Source organism: Adiantum capillus-veneris, chromosome 1, assembly GCF_014529385.1.
Source record: "Adiantum capillus-veneris isolate H3 chromosome 1, ASM1452938v2, whole genome shotgun sequence".
Classification (NCBI taxonomy): Eukaryota; Viridiplantae; Streptophyta; class Polypodiopsida; order Polypodiales; family Pteridaceae; genus Adiantum; species Adiantum capillus-veneris.
The window spans coordinates 149,075,026-149,101,740 of NC_140931.1; the positions used below are offsets into that span (position 1 = coordinate 149,075,026).

The 26,715-nt window shown below is 41.3% G+C and overlaps 1 protein-coding gene across 7 annotated transcripts; it reads right to left on the minus strand.

Moving 5' to 3' along the window:
* Positions 1 to 4,701: 4,701 nt before the first annotated feature.
* On the minus strand, positions 4,702 to 9,101 carry LOC147465779 (calcium-dependent protein kinase 2-like). 7 transcript variants are annotated; one of them, XM_086521735.1, is made up of 11 exons: positions 8,939 to 9,099; positions 8,795 to 8,866; positions 8,102 to 8,608; positions 7,199 to 7,594; positions 6,785 to 6,928; positions 6,462 to 6,614; positions 6,250 to 6,365; positions 5,811 to 5,978; positions 5,576 to 5,703; positions 5,332 to 5,431; positions 4,703 to 5,237 (listed from the first exon to the last, which is right to left on the minus strand). In XM_086521735.1, exons 3-11 carry the CDS (start codon positions 8,391 to 8,393, stop codon positions 5,127 to 5,129), a joined length of 1,608 nt encoding a protein of 535 aa, XP_086377861.1. In that variant the 5' UTR covers positions 8,394 to 8,608; positions 8,795 to 8,866; positions 8,939 to 9,099; the 3' UTR covers positions 4,703 to 5,126. The 7 variants fall into 7 exon arrangements, with proteins under 7 accessions (XP_086377880.1, XP_086377861.1, XP_086377871.1 ...); XM_086521754.1 differs by lacking the exon at positions 8,795 to 8,866 and having other exon boundaries at positions 4,702 to 5,237; positions 8,102 to 8,437; XM_086521745.1 differs by lacking the exon at positions 8,795 to 8,866.
* Between the last annotated feature and the right edge of the window lie 17,614 nt (positions 9,102 to 26,715).

Below are 26,715 nucleotides of genomic sequence, written 5' to 3' on the forward strand. Positions count from 1 at the left end.
GAATCATCGATGATCTCATCAACCAAGCCTTCCACATACCAACAAGCAACCACAACCTTTTTCTAAAGACGAAAGCAATTGATAATGACAAGGCGTTCATCAAGCAACAAAAGCACAAAGTTGTATACAAAGATCTCATCTACACAAAAACAGAGCTGCCCTTGCGGCTTATCTCTCAGCATCTGAGGGTTCAGAAGTCCCCCGAGGTACAAAGAGCCCAATTTACATATTGCATGGTCATAGCAATGGGACAAGCAGAGCAAAGGGTAATCTGATGCGACCTCGGAAACTACATTCTAGAGAACCTAGTAGAAGCCAACCTGGAGGTAAGCAATTGCAACAAAATGTACATGAATGCCCGACCAAAGTTGACGCGGATCGCATACCAGGCTTTGGGGATGATATACCACCTTCCGCTTGTAGAGTCTCAGCTCGATTTACTACACAAGGCCAAGTACTCTGTCAAAGTTGTAGGGGGATCTTCCTCAACCTCAACCAAAAGAAGAACAAGAGGCCAAAGTTCCAACGCAAAGGTGACATATAGTGAAACCAAGAAAACACATATTGCACTCAGCGGCAAAATAAAGCCAAAAAACAGAGAGACACCGTCCAAATTCTAGACGACTACAGAGGAAGAAGAAGAAGAAGATATTACCATTCCTTTGGTGAGAGTGAAGCGCAGACTAACAAAGCAAATTTTCGTAACACAAACATAAAGATCTATGGAGGAGGCTCAAAGACTACGAGAAGAGCGACGCCAGAAGCTCACAGAAGAAAAGAAGAAATTTGATACATAGGGCTCAGAAGTGGATGGTGAAAATGAAGAAGAGCTAAACATAAATCTAGAGCAAAGAAAAGTTGAGGGATTAGAAAAGATCCAGAAATATAAAAGAAAGAAGGCAACTAAACAAGTGGAGCCTGTTGGCACCATGTGGCAGCACATCCATAAGGTGCTCAAGAGGGAGGCCGAGCAGCAAGCAGAAAAGGATTCAAAGAAACAGATTACACATGATTTAGGGTCTCCAGAGAACTCTCCAAAGAGGCCAAACACAACACAAGAGCAATTGCCAAGGGAGGAGATGGCATATTACACTCAAGAAACCTACACAAAGATCGAGCAACGGTTCTCTCCCAAGCCACTAGCACCACCCCCGGAAGGAAGAAAAGAAAAATCTAAAGAGAAGCAAGCAGATGAAGAGAAGGATTCTTTAGAACCAAAGGACTTTGAAGACAATCAGGTTGACCAAGGAAAGAAGGCCCACAATTGAGGAGAATCAAGAGAACAAAAGAAGCCGAAAAGATTGATCAGAGCCAACCAGAAGATAAAGACCAAGGCAAAGCCAAAGATCAGCAAGAGAAAAAAGAGTCGGAGGCTAGGACCTCTCAATATCGAACAAATCAAGAAAGAGGACCAATATCTCCACACTCTCGATGCTAACCGCCTGATCAGAGAATTTGATCTAGAGCATCACCTTGAAGCTATAAAGCTGCAACTCCATTGCCAAAGAGTGGTATCTAGCCTTTGCAAGTTGGATTTCCAAGATGCCAAGGCAAAAAACAGGAGACTGCAGCAGCAAATAGAAATCCTACAAGAAAGTCAAAGCAAGCTACAAGAGGAAATGGCCAAAGAAAAGAGAGAAGTTGATGTCTACTTCAAAGCACTTGAAGAGCATATAATCGCCAACACGGAAATACAAGTGGAACAACAGAGATTGAAAGAGGAGCTAGAGAAGGAGCAACAACAAAATGCAAAGCTAAGCGACTCTTATGACATCATGAAGCATACTCTCTCCAAGCTCCTGGAAATTCAAGATACCATGACTCCAGCTTCTACCTTACAAGCACTAGTAGCTATCCTAGAGGAGTTAAACACAATTAAAACAGAGCTGGCACATGCCAAATTTGATAGACATGTATTGACAGTTGGTCACATGGCCATCCAAGCACAAAAAGACCAGGAGATCCAGACCTTGAAGGACCAGCTAGCAAAATCACTAGATGCTCAAGTTGAAAAGCGGATCTAGATGCTCAAGTTGAAAAGCATGCATAGAAGCTCCAAATGAAAGATTTGGCAATCGGTGCACTACAAGCAAAGGCCATTATTATAGTACAACAGACACCAACTCCAAAAATAGTCACCGCACGGGTAGACCTGCCCCCAATAGATCTACCAAGTACATCTAGTGAGGGTGGGCTATATGATTTTGTTGACACAAAAGAGCTTCCGGATGCAAAGGAAGAAATCAAGCAGTGGATAGCAAAGATTCTAGATCCCTCTCACAAGGACTACGTGTAATATGAGTTGAAGGTCTTGGAATCTGCCGCAGTGCTGATGATAAAGTCGGATGAAGTGGTGCGGAACTTCGGCCACAAAATGATTCCGCTATTGCTAATGAAATAGGAAGCACTTTTGAGGAAAAAGAAGCTTCTACCAGCCCTTAAGCCAAAGAAGGAGGATTACAAAGATGTACCAATGTTAGTAGATCAAGTGCTCACCATCTTAAAAAACCAACCCCTATAAGAAGTGGTTCGAGAGTGGACATAGGACAAGACGATGTACCAAAATGCACCTCAACACCTTAGAATCGACCCCACATACTTTCTAATTCCAAGACGGCGATCTTGGAACACCTACTACAATTGGCAGAGCAAAAGACCGTCAATGCTCAATTACCCAGTTTTATCAAATCTCATTAGCAACTATAGGCCAATTGAATCCTACATGGTACATACTTACAAGCAGTAATCACATAGATGAGGGATGTCCCAGACCTTACATGCATATCCTGCAATCAGTGCACTCCAAGAGTGCCAAATGTTGGTGAAGACAGCCAAAATGATCATAACATGCATCACCACATTTGAGGACATAAAAACATCAGAATACCCATGGCAAGTGTTCCTTGAAGGCACAAAGGGCATAGCCTAGAATCTGGAGACAGAGGTCCCAAACCGAAATATCATCATGGGCATGTACGCCAGAGTTATGTTCTTGCCCTCCCATTATCTGCAAACATTCGAGGAGGCATTCATGATAGGGTTCTTTGACCACCATCCTTCAATCCCCTAACGAAGGATTTGTCAACTTGCCATATTTTATATCATCATGGGCATGTACGCTAGAGTTACTTTCCATATTGCATAGCACAGTGCAATCATGAATAATCTCTTCAATGATTTGGCAATCCAAGCAAATTAGCGACAAGGGTAAAAAATTTCAAAAACATCACCAAGACCCTAGAGAACCACACATTCAACTACTGAAGACGAAGTGCAGCTCAACCTAAAGAGTAAGTGTTGATCAAGCTAAAGACAACAGTTGCACGAGGACATGCAATGGCTAGGAAGGGGGAAATGTTAGCAGATGGACCACAAGAACACCCTCCTAGTCAACCACCTCGTCATAAAGCTGCCAATTTTGTATCCCATTATTTTTCACGAAAAGCCTTGTAAATAAGAGGAACTTTGATTTTTAACCGACCGATCATTAAGCTCAACTTTTGAAAAATCTTAGTTGAAATGAGTGATTTCGAGTTTGAGTCTTGTAAGCCGGCCCCACAGGCCAAAAGAAGCCCTAGACATAAAGCTTAATTTCATAAGTTTAAAAAAAACATTTATCATTATCAAAGGTTTTTGGAGAGTTTGGAGCGTACGACTTAGAGCGACTACTCTCATACGATTTGTAATCCATTTTTCTTAAGCTCTAAAAATCCACTTTCATCTCCGACAATTGCATTGTGTTCCTTATCTAATGTTCTTTAATTTAAGTGTAACCATTCTCGATTTTGTTGTAGTTCATAATTACGTATCAATGAGCCAAACCTGCTATTTTGAGTGCATTAATGATTGTTTTTTGACGTTTCAACCATAGGAGAGTATTTCTAAACCATAGGGCGACCTTTCTAAATAGTTTTGTTATAGTTATCATGATTTTTGTCATAATGCATCGTGATTTTGGTACCTTTCCGCTTTGCAGACGGACTTGGTAGGATAGTACCTCTAGATGTTTTAAACCTCCTCCTAAAGTTTCATTGCATTTCGGCTTCGTTTGAGTGCCAAAATGACATGACAATCGAGAGCGGTGAAACAAGACATAAGCTAATTACCTGGGTAGAGAGTGATAGATTTGCTAGTGTTAGAGATAGCTTCGTTTCGTATGTTCACTTCTTGAAGTTGACACCCTCAAAGAATCTATGTGCCCCATCCGAATCGCTTCCTTGCATATTGATATATATCAATGTCAAACAACTATGTTACAAACATTTGATCATAGTGACCCGCTAACAAAACCCTAATAAAACCTACACTAAAGAAACCTTAGCAAAAAGAAGAGTATAAATCTAAAATGAAACCCACCCTCAACCACCTCTTTAGCTTTTTGACGTTCCACTTGAAAGGACTTTTACTTTTCAAAATTGTGGAGATCCAATGGCAGTGTTTGTGAGCTCATTCATTAAAAAAATCAAAATTTTGTATAAGGCACTTAATTATGGCTCTCTATTTATTTTAAACTTTAAGGTTATTTTGGGAACTACTGCAAAATATTAGGTTTCCAAGAATTATCACGTGTGCATTTTTAAGGATATTTGGAAAGTATGTGAAGAAATTGTTCCAAGAATTTTTCTACAATTTGATGGTGCTAATTTTTTTTCATATAGGTTTATGGTACATAAACTGCTTTTGGTGGCTTCTATATATAGCCATGATGCTAGTTTTAAAGGATTGTGCTCACACCCACATATCACAAGGGTAGAACTATAGCAGGCATGCTCAAAGCCCCTCGCCTTTACTACAATGCCAATTGCCCTTGACAAAGTGAAATACATATTTATGAACTGCATTCAAGCATCCTTGGGTAATTGGGTGAGAAGGGGGGGAGAAAAGGAGGGAAAGGGGGGGGGAGGAGAGAGAGAGAGAGAGAGAGAGATGATTGCTTTCCTTTTAGTGTATTTGCATACAAGCTCATATGAAACAGGTGCTCTTAACCATAAAGGGGCATTGGTTGTTGCTGTACACTCTTTCAGAGCAGGGAAGACCTATTTTTATTTTATCTTTCCTTAGATGGCATTCAGAGTTATGGCACAAGAAAACTCTGTAGACCTTGATATGGGACATTAAAAGATCCGTCAATGTAGTGGTGCTCCACCAACAACTTTGCCCCGGCGGCGATTGGCATCTGCATCTGGGGAACCCTTGCACATCATGGCCACAAATTCCTCATAGTTGATTCTACCATCCTGCAAAAATAACTCAACCAAAACTACTTCAAAATCTGATGGATACATGCATAGAAGAACGCTTCTACAGGAAGCTTTTCTAAACTAAACTCACATGGTCAGTATCAACTTCAGCTAAAATTTCTTTTATAGCTTGTGGGTCCCCCATGCCATGCTTAGTCAGTGCTTCTTCCAACTCCTCCATGGTAATGTACCTGAGGAAGCAAACAGCGGTTGTCGAACTTAGAAATCTACAGCAACTTAGATCAAAAAGCCTCTCAATTATGTACAGAATATGATGCAGGCAGAAAGCTCAACATGGAATACAGACATCAAAGAGACCATTCATCTAGCCTTACCCACTGCCATCCTTGTCAAAATACTGAAATGCCGAGTACAAATGATCTCCTTTTTCCATCTTGTTCATATGCATAGTAGCTGTGATAAATTCCAAGTAATCGATGGTGCCATTCCCATCCACATCAGCCTGAGGGCGACACACACATCCCACAAATATCAAAATTGGGATGAGGAACAGAAAGCAAATTTTTACATGCCAGCCTTTTAGATTCCCATCAATTTATAGACACTCACAGCATCCATAAGTTGGCGAACTTCATGCTCTGCAAGGTTTGAACCTTGCTTAGCGAGCCCGATTTTCAGTTCTTCAAATGTGATCGTTCCACTGTTGTCTGTATCCATGCTTTTAAACATCTGCTTGAGCCCCATAATTTCCTCCTCTGACATGCTCTCTGCAATCACCTGCATGCTTTAACCAAGAAAGTTATTCAAACATGGGCCTTAATCCTAATCAAAAATCACATCAGCACAAGACGATCGCAAGCATTCATCTGATGTAATTAATTAAATTCCAGCCTCTCAAAACCTCGCAATCACACAAACTCTTGTAAAGATATGATGCAGAGTTGGGGGACAAGGATTCAAAGATTGACTTGTTTGAGTGATTGGAAGATGAATAACCTGAGTGTTGATTTTGTTACAACAAAAAGCACACAGAAGATGTATAATTTACTTTTAAAGCAAGCTTTTTGAGTTTGTTCATGGCCCTAAATTGCTTCATTCGGCCCAGAACAGCACCATCTATAGGCTTGTCTGAGGCTTCACCGTCTACTCTGATCCACGGATGACCTTCGTGCCAAAGGCACCAAATTAATGTAGTAAGAACTCTGTCACGGAAAACACAAGTTTCACATGTTCTTGGATATAAGAAGCTAACATACTCACTCAACACTTGCTGTGCAGTAAGCCTTTCTCTAGGATCCTGCTTCAGCATTTTCTTCACCAGATCCAGAGCTCCTTGTGAAATGGACGGCCATGGATCACTAGTATAGTCTATGTGTCCTTTAAGAATGGCGTCAAATATGCCTTGTTCGGTGTCTAAACAAAACAAACATATGACTAGTGTAAGCTGGACACAACTTAAATAAAATGGATGGGTTGATAGCTTTTATCTATTAAGACATAATAGATGCCACTTAACTCCATGAAATTTGATCAATCTAATTCATATGAAGATTTAGACTCTAAAATGATGAATGGTGACAAACCTGCCCAAAAAGGTGGGACGCCACTTAAGAGGATGTATAAAATCACCCCAGCACTCCAAACATCAGTTTCAGGGCCATAACTCCGGCGAAGAACCTCAGGTGCAACATAGTATGCACTGCCTACAATATCTTTAAACACATCGCCTGCAAATAGATACTTTGACATACTATTGGCAATATCAAGTATAAAACTTCTTAAAGTAAACAGAGTGCATTTTCTGATAAAACCTCAAGTTATTTGCAGGCTGCTTTTATTGCATGGAGATAAGTCCAAAGCATGCCTTAAAGTTGGATTATAAGTCACTTTTCACATGTCCAAAGCATGCCTTAAAGTTGGATTATAAGTCATTTTTCACATGTACTACTGACCCTTACAAGTTAACATACTGTCTTGTTTTTACTATGAAAGGTTACCTTGCTTGAAGAAAACCGACAGCCCAAAATCTGTTGCCTTTAGAGGGGACTCTTCACTTTTATTTAAAAGCAAGAAATTTTCAGGCTTCAGGTCCCGGTGCATGACACCGAGTGAGTGGCAAGTATGCACGACTTCCACAATAGTTCTGCATGCTGCTGCTGCTGCCTTCTCTGTATAATGCCCTCTAGCTATGATTCTATCAAAGAGCTCTCCACCTCCACACAACTCCATGACTAGGTGCACCGATTGTTTGTCCTCAAAAGCTCCCTTCATCTCCACCACATTGGGCTGACCCGCTAGATGATGCATTATTTGCACCTCCCTGCGTACATCCTCAATGTCATCCTTGTTTGCAAGCTTGCGCTTTGCAATTGATTTGCATGCAAAAAGAGCACCTACATATGAAAAAGTTTCTTGCTTCAAAAGGTTCATGTCCCACAATAATATAAAATCTTGTCAGGCTTTACTCAAAGATTAATGATGCCAAAATGTCCATCGCTTATCTAAATTCTACATTTATTTCCATAGTCTTGACACCTAAACCCCAAATACAAGCAATTCCAAAGACACGTTTTAGATGCTTTTATAAGCCAGAAACACTAAACTGTGTGCCTACTTGAAGCATGGAAGAGTCCAGTACAACCATATTTGTTGAAACACGACAGAATTTTTACCACAATGCAAGCCAAAATTAACCCCAATGCTAGCAATCTAAAAGACCATGATAATTTTCAGCCTTCCAAAAACTTGTGACAAACAAATCGCCAGACCCCCGCCTCCTTTTGTATTTCATGAAAGAATGGCATTGACAAATTATATTTAACTGACAAAAAGCTGTAGCAACATGAAAGTGTTCATTATGTGTCAGAGCACATGTTTTACACACAACATGGACATCGCACCTGTGCTTTTGTCAGTGCAGAGATGGGTGACTCCAAACTGACCACGACCAAGCTCTTTGCCAAGATTGTAGCGGTTGCGGACATTTTCCATAGGGCGGTTAAGCACAGAGCCAGTGGGCACTTTTGATGCACTTTTGGTAGCACCAGATGCTGCGGGATGGGGCCCATGCTGATCTGGGTACCCTTGCTGACCTTTATCTGCTTTAACTTGATGATGTCCTTCGTTAGTTACATCTCTTGTCTGTGGATTGACACAATCATTACTTCCACTCCCTCCCACGCAATTCCCCATCTCTCTTTGTCCAGATAGAATGGGTATTGATGGCGTTCAAATTACTGCACTATCAAGGTACCATGGTGTTGAAAATGCTACTTCCCGCAATGCTTCAAGGCAAGTGGTGATGCACTACTACAGAGGATGTAATCTAAGAACTCCGAGTCCACATAAATTGACACGGTGTAACATTGCCTTGCATGGAGAATCCAAGTGTACAGAAATGGAACATGCTGTTCTTGCATCATCACCACAGGTTCCCAATTAGAATATCAAGCTACCACATACATCAACATGGTGTAACACTGCCTTGCATGGAGAAAATCGGAGTGCACCACAGGTTCCCAATTAGAATATCAAGCTACACTTGGTATGATTGACACAGAAAATTGGTTTCTGTGAGTAGCAGAGTTTCAAACCTGACAAAACTGAGGTCCCTAAGAGAGGGTGCGTTCTTGAATAACAGCAGAAGAAACCCTAGAATGAAAACCCTTCATCACAAGTGCAAGTGAGCGCCCATCTCTGCAATGCGCACCAAAAGAAAAGAAAGGAGCGAAATTTACCTGAAAAACATCGCTTGCGCTTCTGGGGTAGAAGGCTTAAGAAATGCGAGGAGGCTGCTGTGAGCACCTTGCGCAGCATAAATGGCGCCCCTTTCCGTTTGCAGAGAGCAAGTGCGCGCTCTCGCTCTGTGGCTCTCTTTGGCCACAAAGCTAATGTAAACTTGAAGGGCCCCGCCGTTTCAGTGTCCAAAATTTTCAAATTTTAGGGGTGAGTACTCGCGAGCTCCTGTTTGACACACTATCCTTCGTAAGGGCCAATGCATATCAAGGATGGAAAATGCATGACACTCGAGGTAATCGTCGATCTTTTCCACTGCAGCAATCTCTCATCTCGGGTCGACAAGCGATGCAACCAAAGAGAATTGTTGCACTAAACCCAAAGCAATAAATAAGGTTTGAAAATAAAGATGCTTTTACTTGTTATCAATAATTGAAATTTAGCACCTCATTTTATTGTCATTTATTACAAATGGGGTGAGAATTGTTATAATACTCATCAGTGTACGTCTGATTTGACAAGAAGCACACAATGCAAGTTAGCATAATTTTGTTCTCTGGTATTGAGCCCTTATTGTGTGTATGTGTGTATTTTCTATATAGTTATATTGCTTATCCACAAAAGAACATGTTTGCATGTTCAAAGGGCACATGATTCCCGACCTTAAGATAGTGATACAAAACTTCTTTTTGTTCAAAGTGAGGATGGCAGGTACATTCCAGTTTTCCTATGTATCAAGAATTTAAAATTACAAAAGTAGATGTCGTTGGTCTTCATCTTCAATGTCAAACAGCAATTACCCTAAGTGCATTTAAGATAGGACAACATTATCACCTGCATCCATGTAAATAAAACAATCAAGCGATTAGTTTTGAATATGTTTAATTTGTGTCACTATGCCTACCATACATACATAGTTATCCATGTCAAACTTCAAAATATCCACTACTTAAGCAGTACAAATCTTTTGTGATCTAAAGTCTTAGGTTTAATACTTGCTTTATTTACAATAACTCGTCAAGAGGCACTAACTCCCTCTTGATGCATGTTGAGGTTCCAACATTGTTTTAAGTATTCTTTGCATCTCATCTTTTTACTTGGCAAGCCTAAGATGCTTTCCTAAACGAGGCCAGGGAGTTAAGCCACTTGGCAGCATCTAGGCCATTGGCTTTCACTCAGATCGGATGGCAAACAGCATCTTAGGCTCACCAAGTGGACAAAAACACTGTTAAAATAGCGTATTTGTTGCGTTAAAAAAGCCAAAAATAAAAAATAAAAAATCGCTCAAATACTCATGGTCAACATGAGCTCGAGTGGGGTGGGCATGACGAAGAACAGGGATGAGCGTGAAGGCGATCATGTAGGAGAGATGATGGTGAAGACGGGTGAGTCAGGGGTGATGAAGGACAGAACGTATGGTGAAGATGGGGTAGCAATGGATGCGAACAATAGGTGATTGGTATGTAGTACATTACATCCATCACTAATGATGAAAACGAGGTTAGTCAGCACCAATGATGAGGGCACTGATGTGGAGTATCCAAAAGCAGCACTGCCCACCAGCACGAGAGGCTGCAAGAGGACGATATGGGAAGGCGGGGGGCAGGGCGGCAAGCTCTAATGAAGGAACAAGATGCTATGGTAGTTGAAAATCAACAAAAATATACAGTATCGAACGCATAAGAAAACATGTTTCTATTTTCAAGGAGCAGAAGGAGCTGTTGTGGATCATAGGCATCCAGTCTTCAATATTGTGGAGGAGCAGTGCTCTTATATCCTAGAGAGTAGAATAGTGGTACCCACAGAGAAAGCTCCGATGCACATGCAAGTCACGGCAGGGATGGAGCAGAAAAACCCATACACATCATGATCCCCTTTGGAAGCTGTACAACGAAGATCTCTCCATGAAGAAAGGATTACTCTCCAATGGAGAAACTGCATGGAAGAGGATAATTGTCACAAGAGGAAGCTCTACATTAGCATCCAAGGGACATCTCACCCTCTAAATTTCTATATGAAAAGCATCATGATTCAACACACAATGCAGACCTTCATTGATTTAGAAATCGTCAGGCACATGACTTTCTTTAACTCGATGAGCCTAATATCATTTTTCCAAATCTAGAGTATGGACGACGGGGCCACTTGGTGTTATCTAAGCCACTCACCTTGATTGAAATCCTACACCCAACAGGTTAAAGCATTATGCTCCTATAGTCACTGACAATAGTAGCGCGTTGATAGTTGTTGACAATAGCAAAGCATTGGAAAGCAATCTCAAAAGCACACAACACTCTTTGTTGATTTAAGATTCATCATTGAAGCGCAAGCTTGAAGGCAAATAAAACTTGTCTGCAAGCTTTCAACTACACGTTTGCACCTTCTGCACATCATCATTGCTCACAATTGCCGTCAACCACACTCGTCTTGCAATCTATTGCCCGTTGACACCTCTTGCACATCGTCTTGTCTGGTACATTACTCATGCTCATAAACGGCGATCGTTTTCTGTGTCACTTTATATTTTTGTTTGTGGAGAGAGAGAGAGAGAGAGAGAGAGAGAGAGAGAGAGAGAGAGAGAGAGAGAGAGAGAAAGAAAGATGATTATGCCCTCATGTCGACTGTCCCGCTCAATGATGATATCATGTCTACCCTTCTGTTTACTTGGTTTGTTCTCCTTCACCAAGCACGCAATGAAATTCTTCAGTAACCCTCTAGACTACAGGCTTGTAGCCCGTGGTACTCACCAAGTGAGTTTTTCACCTAATGTTTCCTACTTCCACTATATTGGATGACGTCGATCATGAACTCTCCTAACAATTTGAAGAAAATAGGGGAGTGATCACACCACCCCCATCATTTAATAAAACATAAGCAAAATGATGCATTTAGTATAGGCTCAAATTTACCCTTAAAGGAAATTGTATGGTATCAACTCATGGTACCCACAAGACAATAAAACCATCGATTGAGGACATTATAACCATCCAAGAAAGTGTAAGGTAAATCTTTATAGTAATTATCCTCAAGACAATATAATCATAAGCTCCATCAAGCTAGCATCAGTTGAATTCTCCTAAGAGGAGAGTGCAAGGTAGATATACATGGTAATCACCCACAAGACCAAGGGAAAGCACAACCAAGCCTTCTTCTCAAGCATTATAGGTAGTTATGTCCAGTCAATCCTTAAGTTAGCTGCGTAAAGATATTAGCCAGCAAGTGAGTCCTAGAGGTAAACCACTATAGTGTGTGTATGTATGTGAAGGATGAAGCAATTTATAGCCAAGGATAGTGACCAAGTGTGTGTGTGTGTGTGTGTGTGTGTGTGTGTGTGTGTGTGTGTGTGTGTGTGTGTGTGTGAGAGAGAGAGAGAGAGAGAGAGAGAGAGTTCAAAACCCAGGTCATGACCGATTGAGCAACAACGATAGTAAAAAATGATTGTAAGAAATGTAGCACCATAGGCCGTAAACGATAGTTTGGGATTAGTTGATACAAGGAGATACAAAAAGCTAGTTAAGCATCCACTAGGAGTAATAGTGAGGAGCTTGAAGTCAAAGGGACCATAAAGCAACACACCAATCACCATATAGCCAAAAGTTAGAGAAATATTACCTACCATCAACTGCTTCCAACATCCACCCACACTTGTCATCTTATCACGAGCACGTAGTATGCAGTGAGTGTATCTATGGGAAAATACTTTCAAATATTTTGAATATACTTCACAATAACTCCCTTTTTAAAATTAGAAGCATGGATATTTTGAATAGATTTCCTAATTTAAGGTTTTCTTAAAGGAGAAGAGAAACACAAATGTACCAATGTGCACTCGATCACCTCTTTATATGGACTCAAAAAGTCTCTTGACTTTCCAACTTCATGTGTCTTTTCATTTCCTATACGCACCCTTCACTTATGCACTTAAAATGTTTTGAAAAGATTTTTATTTTTCCGAGATTGGGGGCCCTAATGACTCCCTTTTTAAACTTAGAAGCATGGAGACCAAAGGGTCATTACCTCCCTATGGTTCACATGATAAAAACATTATCAAAGATCAAAAGCCCAAAAAGTTTTCCATATCCATAATCTTCAAGAATGTGTAATATACTAAAGTAACCTTTAATAGGCCTTTCTCACCAAGCACTTCACTTCACAATTATACCATATATTCCCCCAACCCATGAGTGAGGACCCTCAAATTTCTACTCAAAGAAGCACTAATTCAACAAAGTGGTTTGATTCCAAACTAGCACTACAACTCCATGTGATTCCCTCTTGGATCTAAGAGTACAAGTATGTGTCTTCAAATTACTTAAGGATCCAAGCTACCAACTAGAAGCAATAATTCAAAGTCTTAGATCATGGCAATGGCCCAAGATACACGGTTTACAAGTAGAAGTTCCTCCTCCACCAAGTATAGGAGAATTGTTAGGACCAAGGAGTTATTCCATACCCAAGTTTCCATTGTTTCAAAGAGCGTTCACGTCGACAACCTTTCAAAACTCAGAGGTAGATTTTATTGATCAAACCAAGAGATCTACCCCTCACTATATAGGAGAAGTCATTAAATAGTGCTTAGCTACAACAACATGTTGTTGTAGATTTTATTGATCAAACCAAGAGATCTACCCCTCACTATATAGGAGAAGTCATTAAATAGTGCTTAGCTACAACAACATGTTGTTGGGGTATAAAGCCCAATGTGGTCACCCAGGTAAGTGGGCGGGCCGCCAGGTATGTACACATATTCTTTTGTAAAAACCTAATAAGAACTCACTATGCTCTACACATTACAGTAGAGCGAGTTCACCATATCGTCGTGCTCTTCTTCTCGCACTCTCTCTCCCGTCGCACTTCCGCTCATACTCCTTCAACTGGTATCAGAGCTCAGATCGAGGCTCGGGGCAGCACTGCAGGAGGCTAGAGTCACCAACTCAGATTGGAGTGAACTCACTTGTCAGAATTTCATTCTGAGGTCATCTCGGCCACCGTTTGGCTTTGACAAAGGTCTGCGCAGGCCATTTTCGACTACGTGGTCTCAACGGGTGCAGATCCGACTCTGCAAATTTGGGGTTTTCGGCCTACGACTGCAGGTGCTGAGGATATCGACACTCCCAGAGTGTTGATTTGTGGTTGTCTACACATCGAAGGACGTCTCACAGTTCTTGGAGGCGTGTCACATACGACACGGGCGCATCTACACACAGACTGTAGGCGACATCCACTAGTTCATCAGGAGCTTGTGTTTGCTCCTTGATATTCCAGATTTCATCCTGACATTGCAGGTACTTCCACATGGGATGTATTGTCAGAGATGATGTATGTCTGTTGAGGGTTTGCTGGCTGTGAGTCACGCAGCAAACAACCGCCGCAGCGGTTACAGCATACAGTGGGAAATTTGTGGATGTATGACTTTGTGGGAAGTCTATGTACTGTCAGATTTACTGCAGCCTTTGTTGAGGGTCGAGTGAGGTTTTATTGAGCTGGGGGATTCTCGAATGTTGAGATCCTTTCGGTGATACAGGTCTTGGAGCGATCCCTCGAGCACCCTTAGATAGGCAGATAGGATGTATTGACTGTGAGTTAGACAGTTGGGATTGCATCTTTGCTTTACTGCCGTTGAGGCATTATCGCAGTCTATGCTTATAGGACAGTGACAGGACAGTGAGAGACAGTACAGGTGCAGGACAGGTTTACCCGCAGCTTACAGTGTTAGAGAGACAGTGTTTTTGAGCTGTTTTTTGGTCTGTTTTTGAGTAGACCAGAGCCATCTTACAAAGGAGACTCTGCCAAAATTTTTGTAGAATCTGAAGCTTTCTTGGTTCATTTGACAGGTTGATATTGGTTCAGAGGTCAGTTTACAGGGGAAACTCTGCCGAATTTTTCCCAGGAAAGTAAACTACCGTGAAGCGTAGCTATGGCTGGATCACAGGACACTGCTCTTTACAATATCAAGAAGCTGGATGGAACCAATTTCCCATTGTGGAAGAAGCAGATTTGGCACGTGTTGGTACAAAAGAAGCAGATAAAACCTATAAAGCTCAAGGGGATAAAACCACAAGATATGGACGAAGATGAATGGAGCGAAATGGATGAATTGGCACTTTCTACCATTATGCTGACTTTGGCAGAAAGCGTTTACTTCAATGTAGCAGACGAGATGTCGGCTTATGAAGCATGGACAAAGCTGAGTGATCTTTATGAGAAGCAGAGTGCAGCTTCACAGGTATACTGGCTTAAGAAGCTTGTTGACTTGAAGATTTAAAAAGGGACACCTATGTCCAATCATCTGAATGAATTCAACACCATTTACAGTCAGTTGTCAGCTCAAGGTGTCAAGTTTGATGAACCTGTTAGAGCTATGTTCGTGTTGATCACATTGCCGGAAAGTTGGGACACTTTTCGCACAGCTTTGAGTAATTCTCCACCTCCAGATGGTTTGACCATAGCAGGTGTAGAAGGCAGTTTGCTTACTGAAGAAACCAATAGAAAGACAATGGACAAAGGCAAAGGAACAGCCGCAGGCACTGTGGGTGGAGGTGCTCCAGAGACTACATGTGGAGTAGGTATTGGCATTGGGCTTGGCGCATAGGAAGCCCTTGGGTTCCACGTTTGGTACGGTGTTGCACCATATGGCGGCCAAAAGTTCATATGTGTGGCCCTATGCATAGCAGACGTCGGATGTGACATGCTAATGCTAGCAGGTATAGTCCCATGGAAATAAGAATTTGGGTGTTGTGGTCCTGGAGCATAGGTTGTTGAAACAATGGGAGGGGTAGGGACTACATGAGTATGAGGACCTATAGCTATATACGATTGGTACACACTTGTAGGTACTGTTGCAGGCATTGAGCTACCATGTAGCGGTGCTTTACTAACAAATGAGGTCCATGGCGTGTTTCTTGGCATGCCCATCATTGGGGTAGGCATGGTAGCCGTGGCGTCATCAAGGAAAAGATGAGCTAGACTTGGAAAATTAAAGCTATCACTTGTGGGCACAGATTGCACTGAGACCCTTGGCGAAACAACAAATGGGGGATCCATCAGACTTACCGAGGGAGTCTCCATTTGCGATAAAGTTGGTTGTTTAGCCTTCCCTGTATCCAAGAATCTCATGAGACTCGTTGAAGGCATGTGGATCCCCTTGTTCTGTCTCTCTAGCTCAATAACCCTATGGATGACCTCACGAACTCTTTGTTGTTGATCCTCCACACTAGTAGCACCCGTTGTGGATTGTACGACATCTAACCAACCTACATGATAAGTGTGACCTGTGTATAGGTCGGTTAGAGTTTCCGTTTGTAGTTTGTACTCCCAGTTCTCATTTAGGAACGCTCCATCTAGGCTTGAGGTGCTAGGGGTGTCCTTTGAACTAGATGCAATGTGGCTCTCTATGGGTTGACCCTTAGTGGTCACTAATTCAGGAGCACTCGATTGCTCTCCTAGCAAAGATATTGACATAGGGGCTTTCGCTTTTAACTCTCTTCGTTGTTTCGCCTTGCATAAGCTCTCAATTTCCTTTTCCCTAGCCGCGATGATATACCGCTCAACTTCTTGTACTTCGGCAAGGCTTCTACCATCAGGTAATATAACCTCGGAGGGGAATAGCTTTGAAGAGTCAGAGGATGCACGTGAATGGTGCAGTGAATGAAGTATTCCGTGCACATTCTCTAAGAGCATGGGGCCTACGTTGGTCATGAATGACGAATTTACTTCCCCACCCCCCTCATTTACATCGTTAGCTCCATGTTTGGAGCGAGTGGCTCTACTAAAGGTTTCCTTCAAGCGGCTAAGCACGCTCGGCCCAGCAGACTGTGGACCCATGGCATGCATGTCTGGTTTGAGCTATCGGGATTAGGCATTGGGTAACCCTCCATGACGTCGTAGTCAAAGGAAGAGTCACTAAACGCTATATGCGGGTCCTAGTGGTACTACCTTGGGTTCCCGTCGAGGGCCCGGAACCTAAGGTAGGTTGATATTGAGAACTCGCGTAAGTCGAAATGCTCTCTAGTTGCTCGGCCTCTAGCACATGACCAAAGCACAGATGCATGTGCCTTTGGCACCCTACAAGCGTCGGTGAATAACCTCGAAGGTTAACCGCTTACTTTTTTAGATGTCCGTTTTCGCTCGTTTTTTGATGTTTTTTATTGTTTTTTAATGATCGATTTTTGGATTAGAGTGTATGATAGCTCGAAATGAGCGTATCGCTCACGGGGTCATGGTGTGCTTTACAGCACTGGGATCGATTACCCGAAGCTTCGTTGGTCCTCAAAAAGGTCGATTTTTACCTACGCGTGAAACTAAAATACGTAATTTTAAAGGGGGACTGAGGCCTGAGCCTGAGCGTGGGCTTGGACTTGGGCGTGGGAAATATTCCCGAGCACACATACACCTAACCTACCTACTTACAACTAATACAGCTATTGTTACACACTAACACACTACTACAGTAATTCATTAGCTAACATATCTACTTACTGTACTTTACACAGAACTAGCATTATGGATCTACTACCTTAATTCTAACACCTTATCACAGAGAAAACACAGTACCTTTCAACAGCTTATTAACAAAAAAAACACAGTACATTTCAACACCTTATTAACAAAACAATACACATCAGCAAAACAAACTTCTTCTCAATACACGCACCTTCCTTCTCTGCCTTTCCTACATTTGAAATTGCACCACAATGCAGCATAGAGTGCTACTCGAGCTTGGTGTAAGGCATTTCCCCGGCAGCGGCGCCAAAAATGTGCGCATTTGTTGCACGTGTCAATGCAAGGGACTTGTCGATACACTGTGTGCGAGCCACAAATGGCTCCAAGCACACAAGTAGACTAATCTAGAAAGCTGAAGAGAGCAAGGGCGTGTTACTCACCGCCCTATACTCGCCTTCGTGAAGGATTCTTTGCCACGAAGAAGAAGGAGCTACCGCCGTACCGCTTCGCTGCCGTCGTCACAATGCTCGATCGCACACTCTCTCTCTCTCTCTCTCTCTCACGCATACACACACACACACACACACACACACACACACACACAAGGAGATAAAGAAGAAGAAGATGGAGATGGAGCAAGAGCACTCTTCAATTGCACAAATGAAAGAGTAAATGATTTTTAGGTTTAGGTGACTTTTATATGAACTCGCTCCATTCACACTTGAGTGCCCATACTTAGCCAACTAACCCTTGAATGTTCCTGTTAGAGTGCGCCTCTCATCGGCGATCACTCTTACCCTTTTCTTATTGGACCGACAAACCCGGCCCATGACTACTAGAAGTGGACACCAGTGGTTAACAATACACGACATCGCTAAAAGGATACTTGGTTGTAGGTCTATTGATAGTCCCTTCCAAATCTTCTTGGTCGGGGTTTTTGATCAAATTTGTGGATGCTCGGCTTGGTTTTGACTTGATTTCTAAATTTAAGCTAATTTGATATCTTTGGCTAGATTCATGTGATTTAGCTCTTACGTTAGTTGACTATGGCTTGAGCTATTAGGTAGAGCTTTGGTTATAAGTCACATTTTGGTTATAAGTCACAATCATTGCAGATTTTGAGTGATGTCAGAAGGTCTAGGTTGTAATGACTATTGTAGTTGGGTATCCACTTAATTTTTTTTTAAGAAATACATGCTTAATTGGTTTTCCTTGGTGCTTCTTAAGCTACTATGTTTAAACTACAACTTTCCTAGAGTAATGGTTATCACAATTAAATTCTTTGGTGTCATATACCTACATCAATATATGGTGGGACGATGGTTTCAATTATTCCACAACCTAATTCGTGGAGTGACTTAGAAATGCTTTGATCTAGGCCTGCTAGATGCTTTAAAACAAATAAATGACTTGGCATGCTTAATTTTTTATAGTTCTTGACATAAGGTTCACGATCTTATTGATGTGTACATAGATTTTTGTAGCTGAGTAATATTTAGTGACTTGCTTAATTATGTCTAGAACTTGAGTTTGGCATAGGGTTCAAGATCATTATTGATGTGCACGCATGTGAAGGAGTATGAGCGGAAGTCCTTTTGTAAGTAGATCAGCAGGATTCTTTGTGGTGTGAACTTTGACAAGCTGAAGTTGCTTATCCTCGAGCATTTCCTTGATGAAATGATACTTCACATCCACATGCTTTGTCTTTGAGTGATAAACTGGATTGCGATCCAATTGTATAGCACTTTGACTATCACAATATAACACAGGCATCTCTTCTTTGATTCCCAAATCTGTTACAAGTCGATTAAGCCAAATTGATTCTTTGCATGCCTCTGATGCTGCAACATATTCAGCCTCTGTAGTAGACTGAGTAACACAATCTTGTAATCTAGAACGCCATGATACTGCTCCACCAGCCAATGTAAAGACATACCCTGACGTAGACCTTCGATTGTCTAAGTCACCTGCATAATCTGAGTCTGTAAAACCCTTTACACTTAGCTCCTGACTCCCATAGCATATACGCATACTCTTTGTAGCTTTCAGGTATCTCAATATTCCTTTCACTGCCTCCCAATATTTCTTGCCTGGGTTTGACATGTATCGACTTACTACTCCCACTGCAAATGCAATGTTTGGGCGAGTAGCAATCATTGCATACATCAAACTACCCACTGCAGACGCATATGGAATCTTATCCATTTCAGCCTGTTCTTCTTCAGACACAGGACAATCTAGTTTGCTAAGTTTCACATATGGTGGCAATGGAACACTCAGTGCCTTTCCCTTCTCCATATTGAAACGTTGCAAATATACTCTGTTTGAGATAACCAAATCAACTTCTTTGATCTGTCTCTCTCAATGCGCATACCAAGTATATGACTTGCCTCACCCATGTCTTTCATGTCAAATGATTTTGCCATCTTTGACTTCAAAGCTGAAATTTCTTCCAAGTGCTTCCCACCAATCAACATGTCATCCACATACAAAATAAGGATCAACCAACTGCCATCCTTAGCCTTCTTTGTATACAAACAGTGATCGAACTCACTACGTTTGTAGCCTTGAGAAAACATAAACTTGTGGAATTTATGGTACCATGCCCTCGGTGATTGTTTTAAGCCATAAAGACTCTTTAACAACTGGCATACCCAATCTTCCTTGACTTTCTCAACAAACCCTTCTGGCTGCTGCATGTAAATTTCCACATCTAAATCACCATGAAAGAACGCTGTCTTGACATCCATTTGGTGCAACACCAAATCTAATATGGCAACCAATGCAAGAAAGCATCTCAATGTAGTCATCTTGACCACCGGAGAGAAGACTTCCTCAAAGTCAATGCCTTGTTCTTGCTTAAAGCCCTTGGCAACAAGCCTTGCTTTGTACTTTGGCTGACTATCATGAGCGGTGATCTTATACCTGTAAACCTCACTTAGGTGACTTGCAACATTTGATCAAGCTATCGGTCGATCTATTGCTGAAAATATGTGTAACACGCCTAATAGAGAACCTGGAAGTGAGTCAATACAAATAGCCAAGCTCACACAAAATTTTAGTGGAGACGGGGATGTGAGAAAGCATATCGAAGTGTTTGAACAAATATGCAATTCTCTAGGAGAACACAATGAGAGTAGTGCTTTAAGCCTAACCTTAAGTGGGAAGGCAGGGGATTGGTATAGAACCCTAAGGGAGGAAGAAAAAACGATTTACCCTACTCTTAGGAGACTTTTCTTGAAAGAATACATACGAGAGGGAGTGCTTTGGGTTGTAGCCTCTCAGCTCCAAAAAGCCCAACGAGAGGAAGGAGAGTTGGTGAGAGACTTTATTAGTCGCTTGAAGCATTTGAATTCTCGTTGTAATCCAAATGAACGCTTCAATAATAATCAATTGCTTGATAGATTCATTAGGGGATTACGACATGAGGGTATCTACAATGGCCTAGTCATTAGAGGTATCACCACTTGGGAAGCAGTCACCACCAATGCGATCCAATTGGAGGATAATTTAATGATTCAAGGAGAAAGAGTGTCTGTTGAGCCTAAATCTATTAGCTCGCAAGCATCGGGGCATGAGCCAATGACCCTAAAGCCTATTGCTAAGGAGCCAAAGATATATGAGATGACTTTAGCAGATCTCACCAAGGCCATTCAAGAGAGTCTTAGAGACAATCGTGCTCCGCAAAACAATCATATGTATCCAAGAAGGGAGCAACAATGGTGCTCAGTATGCTATGGACCTCATAGTACCAGTGAATGCCCTACTTTTAGAGTAAAATTCAATGGGAACTGCAATGCTTGTGGGAGGTATGGTCATCAAGCTAAGGATTGCATAGTATTTAAGCGCGCGATGGCCAATAGACAAACCTTAGCATGGATAGACACACCTCAAGTGCATGCATTGATGCCGGCCCCACCTCTTGAACAAACATCACAACACATGGTCCCTAGGGCCCAAAATGTTGTTCAAACAACACCCTTGCTACCTCCAATGCTAGGACCGCAACCACCACATCCAAGAATTACTTATGTGAATCAAGTGGGTTGTGAGCCATCCATTGCCTGTTTGGAAGGCTGTGAGGAAGATATAGACCCTAATATTGCCTATGGGATGGATGCGCTTGAAGAAAGTCCACAATACTATATGGAGGACTATTGGGGACAAGTCAAACATGTCTATCAAGTAGCTGCTTTTTCTACAAGAGGCCAAAATATCAATTACACTGCTAAAAGACCACCTCTTCAATGCTATGAGTGTGGAGGTCTACATCGTGTGGCCGAGTGTCCTATTAGGCTACAAAAGAATGCCACACTAATGCAAACCAATCAAGCGAGCACGTCTACAATGCCGATACTCATGTGTAATCGATGTGGCATAGATCATTTGATTGCCAGATGTCCAAATAATCCAAATGCACCGAAGATCACGCCATTAAACTTGATTAAGGTTATCGAGGAGCCATCACAAAGTACACCTGTGGTACCAGTAAACATACTCACACGATCGATGCTCCAAAAACAAAATTATATTCTTGAGGAAAGAGACACGGCATCAGTTTCCCAATCTCAGAAAAAGAAGAAAACACAAAGGAAGAGATCACAAAAAGCAGCGAAGTCAAACCCCAATTCAAAGACCAATATAGGGACTGGTGACGACCCCGTATATATGAACAACACTGAAGAGGTTCTGATTTAGGAGAAACCATGGAGACCAAAACGAGCACTAAGATAGAAACCAACAAGGAAGATCTTCATGAGCCACAATGGCGAGGATCAAGAAGAAGATAGGAACTTATCCAAACCCTACAGAGGAGATCGAGTGAGTCAAGCAATTAAGGACTTTGGTAGAAGATACCCAAAGGGATCTAGAACCAGCACTTAGGCAGATCCAGATTACAGACACAGTGTTCCCTACGCAACAACAACCTCACCAAGTCCATAGACCCTTAGCCATACCCAGTGTCATCCAAGAAGAAAGTGACTTAAAGTCATGGGAAAGTGGGCATACTCACTTCTTGATGGAAAGAATGTTTACAGAGGGACTACCTAATCCTATCGAAGAAATGGAGATCCCATCTTCCCCACGTCGAGGGGCTGAAGCCCAAAAGGCGTCGTTAAACATTGCCAAATTGATGGATTTCATGTCTTCAGAAGTTAGAACCACCATCATGTCTAAACTATATAAAGACGACCCTAAGCTAGTCTCGGCTCTTCGAGCTTTCCTCAATGGAGAACTGAAGGTTGGGCTACCAAAATTTGCACAGATGGATGGAGTTGGGGAGATGCCAATAGAGGAGGAACACTTAGATCCACAACCCAATCTAGATGAGAACCTTGTGGTAGAAATACCTGTTAACAAGTTAGGACAATGCTTTGAGGGGGATGAATCCAATGCGACCATACCAATCTCTACTAAGGGAGTAACTGTGAAGGGAATCCTTGATGGTGGCGCTCGGGTTAGCATTGTGACTAAAAATTGATGGGAAACTATGGGAAGACCTCACCTTGGGACCACAACCATAGTAGTAAAGATGGCCAATGGATCTATTGTTAAACCTATTCGGATGCTAGAAGATCTCAAGATCAAGGTCTTTGGACATAAAATACAAATTACCTTCATTGTTATGTATTTCTCAAAGCACACTATGGCATTTGAGATGATCTTAGGACGTCCTTTCATAAGGGAAGCAAAAATGGTGCACGACTGGTCTAAAAACCATGTCTACTTGCAATTCCAAGATTCTATCATTCTAGTGGATCTTGTAACTGGTTGAGCACATCCCCTAGGAAACACGTTTATAATTGAACATAGATCTGACATCACAGTTCACTCGGCCCTATTGCGGTATGGTTACACGTGTAAAGCGGACACTAATGTTGGGGAAGATTCTTCTTATATGGATGTACTACCTGGGATGACTGAGTCAGACAATGTGGATTGGGTCCACCTAGCAGTAACCATAGACACTTGGGGAAATAGGGAGACGACCTGGGTAACGCCTGAGGGGAATGAAACGCCACCAATCATGGCCTTAAATATGCTAGAAGCAATCCATATAGCTTCTGACAAGACTCGTCCTAATATAACAAAGAAAACATACAAGTGGGTCCCTAGAGCTTCTTTAGCGACCATAGCTAGTGCTAAAAAACAGAAGCCTTGTAAGAAACGTCCCACTCGCTCCAAGAAATGTAAGGAAACATGACAATGGATTCCTAAACGACTATTGGAAGCCCAAGGCTACTATCAAGGAAATGATCAAATCTGGGTGCCAAAATGTAGATTGTGTATTCTTACCTGTCACCTGACCCATGTGAGCCCAATCCTGTAGCTCCAAAATGAATTGACGATAGCGGAAAGAAAAAAAAATCACAGAATGCTTTACACCAGCTCCAGAGCAAGTTTGGGTACCGAAGAAAGAACGATCTGGTCCACCTAGCTCAGGAACAATGAAGTCACTTCTTGCTCTTCATGTAGTTCCTATACGGGAATAAAAGCTTTGACACAACCTCCACCTACCATTGTACATATCCACACAAACAAGAAAGAGTTTGCACCTCCCTTTGTAAGTTCACGACCTACAATAACGTTGCAAATAAAATCATGGGAGAGTACCCTTACCACCCTTGCAACTAGATGAAACGCATAGGGCGGTCGAAAACTATTGGTTAAAGCCTTCACCCATAACAACTTGGAATGATTGGTTTCAAAAGGTGACGACATCATTCCAAAAGGTTTGATCTACCCAAGGAAGGGGGATTGTTTACTGACATCCATCATTGAATTATTTCCCTCTTACCCTTCTCTCCCTGACCTCTCAATCACCAATCTCAGGGAATGTATATATAAAGCCTTATACTCACAAAAAAGAAAAATAGTAAAGAGCAAGAGCGATTAACCACTAGACTGGTAACCTAATAGGACATAAAAGTGTCCTTTCAGGGTTTTGGAAAAAATTCCAATACCATAGTAAATCCACTCATCTTAAAAAATCCTTTCATGAGCTTATAGTCCAAGGACTACTACATATGGAAAAAATGAGAAACTTGTAAGATTTCTCATCCCTTGGTCACTACAAGCCTCCAAAGTTGATGGACTAGTTCATTTTGCCCAAAACACTAATTTCTTACAGTTGATTGCATATAAATAAGAGTGGGGATTTTTATAGGACATGAAATAAAATGCACCGTTAACTTTGATGGGTTGGTTATCAAAACATATGGTTACTTTTACCTCACTAATTTGTTTTTGGGCAAAAAAAAAAAGGTATAAAAAAGTTGCATGTTTGCCATTCTGCGGACCTATCATCAAAGTTTCTATAGCCACCCTCAATATAGATACTATATACATGTTTCTTAGTTTCCTTTGGGCCTTTGGATTCAAAAGGAGGCATAGAGCATGTCAAAGGGATAATGGATCTCTTACTAAGAGGAACCTTGGGGGCAATGATAAAGTGCTAAATACAACAAACATGAAAAAACTGGGTTTAGCATTATGACCTCTAGAAACCCATAGAAACTACTCAATATCTAGCCAAGTTTGTAGTTTATGATTAGATATGGTTACTACCTACAAAATACACACAATTGGCCTAAGAAACTAGCAATATTGAGAAAGCTATACTTGCTACTCTAAAATGTCTCGTATTCTTCAGCAATCAAAAAACTCAACCATCATCATATACTATGCTATATAGCGTATTAAGTCCCCCAAAACTCAAGGGAGATTAGCTTTACGTTATACACTACACTTACACAATCAAAATTGAATTTGGATATCAAGAAAGCCACCAAAAAAATCATGAAAGTGCTAATTTTGGCCAAAAAACAGGATTATGCAATTCTTGTAAATTGATCAAAACTTTCAATTTTAACACTTAGCTCTCCCTACAAGCATCAAAACATGTTGAGAACTATGAAGGCTTATCCTCTAGCAATCTAAACCTCACAAACATGAAGTTTACAGTGGTATAGTTGCAAAAATTAAAAAAAAAAACAAAAAACAGGACCTGTTTTTTCACACAGTTTAGGTTCAAAAATGTTGTGCAAGAGTAAAGTTAATGGTGAAATCGATACTCCAAAAAAAATCTCAAGTTTTTTTCAGCTCATAAGGCAACTTTGTGGATATATAGCACCTAGAAATTCATTTTCATACTCTTCAAATAATTTAAGCAAAATGGTCACTTAACAGGACACAAAAGTGTCCAAGGACATAAAAGTGTTATGTTACCATTCTAGTGTTAACAAACGAGTATGCACAATAAAAGTCAAAACATTAACCCAGACCTACACATTCACATCCGGTACACTGAAACAAAAACCTATGTCATCAAACACCTTTGATCCTCATCACTCGAGTGATGGAGGGTAGGTAGGATTAGTACAATAGGAGTTTTAGAGTTTAGTGATTAGCAAAGTTCTTTTTTCCCACCGATGTGCCTCCTAGAGGTATTCTTGTGTTTCAAAGTGTGTACAGGAACGTGTTGCTGTGGTTAGGATTTGGACCTTCATGGAATCTTTCTCTAGTTCACTCTTCAAACCAAGCGCGATCATCAACACAAACGTGTGTTTCTTGTCCATTAGCATTGTCCCTTATCTTTTTTGCATCTATGTTTGTCTGCTCATACAGTTTTTCGTTAATACTATAATTTGACCACAACTTTGTTGTTTTAAACCCAAACCAAGTATTGTAAAACCCAAATACATCCATATATCATCTTCCACAACTCAAGCATCAATCTAGTTGCAAACCCTCAGCTCACACCCCTTGCATTACCTTTCCCCTGATTAATAAAACTCAAAAATTACAGATCTATTCCATGTTTGATTGAAACGAGCATATCTTTCCCAAACGGAGCCCGATTTGAGCGCTGTAAAGCACATCTAGTAGCTCATATCAAGAGCTATAAAGCAAACCCCTCATAAACTAAAATAAATCACTCAAACATGCATTTTGAGCCCGATCTAAAAATTGCAAACCAGGACCTCAAAAGCTATGAAAGTGCCCATAGTTTCTTGAATTCATTTGACAAGTATTGACACATAAGAAAATAGAGGTTATCAAGGTTCACATCAATGACAACCCTACAGATGCTCTTACGAAGAGCTTAGCTTTGGAGTGGTTTTCACATTGCATCGACTTGATGGGTGTGGGGTGAAGCCACTATCATGCTTCATTTTTGTATAGGTTTTGTACATATTAGTTTGTTTTGGTCACTTAGAGAGACATTGGCCTTTAGTGGGAGGTTGTTGAGGTAAACATCACTGTGGTCGGACGACATGTATCCCCAGCTACCAACACACCCAACTAACCTACTTTATCTTATCTGAAGAATAAG

Coding starts and splice junctions, on each gene's coding strand:
- LOC147465779 (XM_086521754.1), bottom strand. CDS start 8,393: ATGGGGAATTGCGTGGGAGGGAGTGGAAGTAATGATTGTGTCAATCCA. Junction 6,929..7,198: donor GTCGGTTTTCTTCAAGCAAG/GTAACCTTTCAT, acceptor ATCTATTTGCAG/GCGATGTGTTTAAAGATATT. Junction 5,704..5,810: donor TTCGCCAACTTATGGATGCT/GTGAGTGTCTAT, acceptor TGTCGCCCTCAG/GCTGATGTGGATGGGAATGG.